This window comes from Helianthus annuus, chromosome 16 (assembly GCF_002127325.2).
Source record: "Helianthus annuus cultivar XRQ/B chromosome 16, HanXRQr2.0-SUNRISE, whole genome shotgun sequence".
Taxonomy (NCBI): domain Eukaryota; kingdom Viridiplantae; phylum Streptophyta; class Magnoliopsida; order Asterales; family Asteraceae; genus Helianthus; species Helianthus annuus.
This window is the reverse complement of record NC_035448.2, coordinates 170,876,673-170,879,329: the sequence shown is the minus strand read 5'-3', so window position 1 is coordinate 170,879,329 and position 2,657 is coordinate 170,876,673. Positions and strand designations below refer to the sequence as shown.

Sequence of the window (2,657 nt, the reverse complement as noted above, 5' to 3'; positions counted from 1 at the left end):
TTTTAAACGGAGTGCGAACCGTAATTTTAAACTGAGAACAAAATTAAAAAGGAGTTTTTGAACCGAGGGCAAAAGCGTATTTTGAGCTAGGGCAAAAGTATAATTTTATTTTGAGCTGTGGGCAAAAACATAATTTTAAACGAAGGACGAAAGCGTAATTTTAAACTAGGAATAAAATTTAAAAAAATTGAGTTGGTCCAATAGGGAAGTGAAATGGAGCTAATAATTTTGAGCTAGGGGAAAACATAATTTTATTTTGAACTGGAGGCAAAAACGTAATTTTGAGCTGAGGGCAGAATCGTAATTTTGAGCTAGAGGGAAAAAAATCATTTTATTTTGAACTGGGGGCAAAAACGTAATTTTTAACGGAGGGCGAAACCGTAATTTTAAACTGGGAACAAAATTAAAAATGAGTTTTTGAATCGAGGGCAAAAGCGTAATTTTGAGCTAAGGGCAAAATTATAATTTTATTTTGAGCTGGGGGCGAAAACGTATTTTTACCTAGGGGCAAAATTATAATTTTATTTTTTAGGTAGGGGCAAAACCGTAATTTTAAATGAATGACGAAAACGTAGTTTTAAACTGGAAATAAAATTAAATTAAAAAGGGTTGGTCCAATAGGAAAATGCCAGGCAAGGTACCTAGCTGCCTGGCAGTATTCCTTTTTCACTTATAAATGTATATGTAGGTAGGGCTGGCAATTTTAGACACGTACACGAATACACGACACGAACCTACACGGCCTTAACAGGTATCGTGTATGACCTTAACAGGTATCGTGTACTAAACAGGTAGACACGAAACAACCTGTTAATTTTCGTGTCTAAACAGGTCAGATACCTGTTTACCTGTTATGTACATGTTAAGACATGATAAGGTTTTTATTTTAATTAAATAAAACATATATGATAATAATCTAATATATGGTATACGGCGCTATACAGTGGAACTTTTAGAACCTTCTTTAGTTCAAAAAAATGAAAACCCTAATGACCTAATCACTTAATCAGATCTCTCTCAAGTCTCTCTACAGCCGACATCGACAGCTTCACCGCACAGCCACTCCGCCGGCCATCCACCGCACAGCCACTCCGCCGGCCATCCACCGCACAGCCACTCCGCCGGCCATCCACCGCACCGACAGCTTCACCGCACCGGCATCCACCGCACAGCCACTCCGGCGTTCAAAGTAAGCAGAACTCATTGTTCAGTTAGATTAGCTCATTGTTCAGTTAGATTCGCTCATTGTTCAGTTAGATTAGTTAGATTCGCTCATTGTTCAGTTATATTCACTGTTTTCACACAATTTTGAAATCGATTAGTTAATTAATGGGATTTTAAGCAACATTAAAGTCTCTGTACACATGAAAACCTATTGTTAATAACAGTTTGATTTTTTTTGTAGATAACTTTGGTTAATAACAGTTTGATTTTAAGACTTTGATTATAATACCATGGTAGATTTTTTTCGATTATACAATCCATATTGTGCATGTGCTATGCGAGTTCTTAACCCACTATTTTTGTAGATAACTTTGGTTAATAACAGTTTGATTTTTTTTTTTACACATGAAAACCTCTTGTTACATAAGAACAGATCTGTCTAATTTCTTGTATGCTTTCTAATTGATTGTATGCTTTCTAACAGATTAAGAAATTCAATATGAGTGATTCTCAAAAGAAGGTGGGAAAGAAGAAGGATAAGAAGTCCTATGTATGTTTATCTAACTTTTATGGCTTTTGGTTCAAGTTTGGTATTATTTTTTGTGTAACTTTATTTGTTTTCTCTATTGTAGCCGGAGTCAGATTCTGTCAAAATTGATCTAGAAAATGATAGCTCAATGAATATGGATGTGGAAGATGATGAAGTTCACTCTGTGGAGGTAGATGATACAAACGATAGTGATGATAACAAATCAGGAGTAAAGAGACAACGAAAGGAAAGATCTATTGTGTGGCAATACTTCACTAAACTTAAAAAGAAAGCAGTCGGTGGAAAAGTTCCAAGCAAGTGCAACAAATGTAATCATATTATCATATATGATAGCAAGCAAGGTACGGGGAATATTTCGAAACACATAAAATCTTGCTATGGTTCTAGTTTCAAAGATGTTGGTCAAATGATTTTAAACAGTGACATGAAATTAAAGTCATCTACGTTTTCTCAAAGTATGTTCCGCGAGATGCTTGTAGCTGCTATCGTTATGCATGAGTTACCTTTGTCATTTGTAGATTATAAGGGATTTAGAGATTTATTTAAGTATCTGCAACCCGATGTCAATATCATCTCTAGAAATACTGTGAAATCTGATTTACTGATTATGTAGGTAATGTAGGTAATTAATACATATGTATGAATTTCCTTGAACTTTATAAACTAAACGGACCCTTAATAAAATAAAATAAAGTGTTAACTTAAGTGGATCGTAAAAAAGTATAATTATCAAAAGGTATTATGGAGAAAAAAGATGTCTGTTAAGACCATGTGTAGTGGAAGGAGAATATAATGCCCCCACCCTAGGGCATTTTACGCCATGTGGCGGTCCAGTCAGCAAAGAGGCATTATTGGGCGTTTTCTAAAATGGGGCGTAATGGGGATGGGGCATTATTGGGCATTATTGGGGCATTAAATAAAATAAAGAAAAAACCTCTAAAAA

At 35.0% G+C, this 2,657-nt stretch overlaps 1 protein-coding gene across 1 annotated transcript; it reads left to right on the top strand.

Annotated features, from left to right (window-relative positions):
* The first annotated feature begins 913 nt into the window (after positions 1–913).
* LOC110915893 lies at positions 914–2,331 on the top strand. Its single transcript, XM_022160637.2, has 3 exons — positions 914–1,189; positions 1,649–1,714; positions 1,797–2,331. Exons 2-3 carry the CDS (start codon positions 1,664–1,666, stop codon positions 2,325–2,327), a joined length of 582 nt encoding a protein of 193 aa, XP_022016329.1. The 5' UTR covers positions 914–1,189; positions 1,649–1,663; the 3' UTR covers positions 2,328–2,331.
* Positions 2,332–2,657: the final 326 nt, after the last annotated feature.

What these genes read in the sequence shown, in the direction of transcription:
- LOC110915893 (XM_022160637.2), top strand. Translation starts at nt 1,664, where the DNA reads ATGAGTGATTCTCAAAAGAAGGTGGGAAAGAAGAAGGATAAGAAGTCC. An exon ending in AGAAGGATAAGAAGTCCTAT is followed by an intron (nt 1,715 to 1,796) that starts GTATGTTTATCT and finishes TCTCTATTGTAG; the next exon opens with CCGGAGTCAGATTCTGTCAA.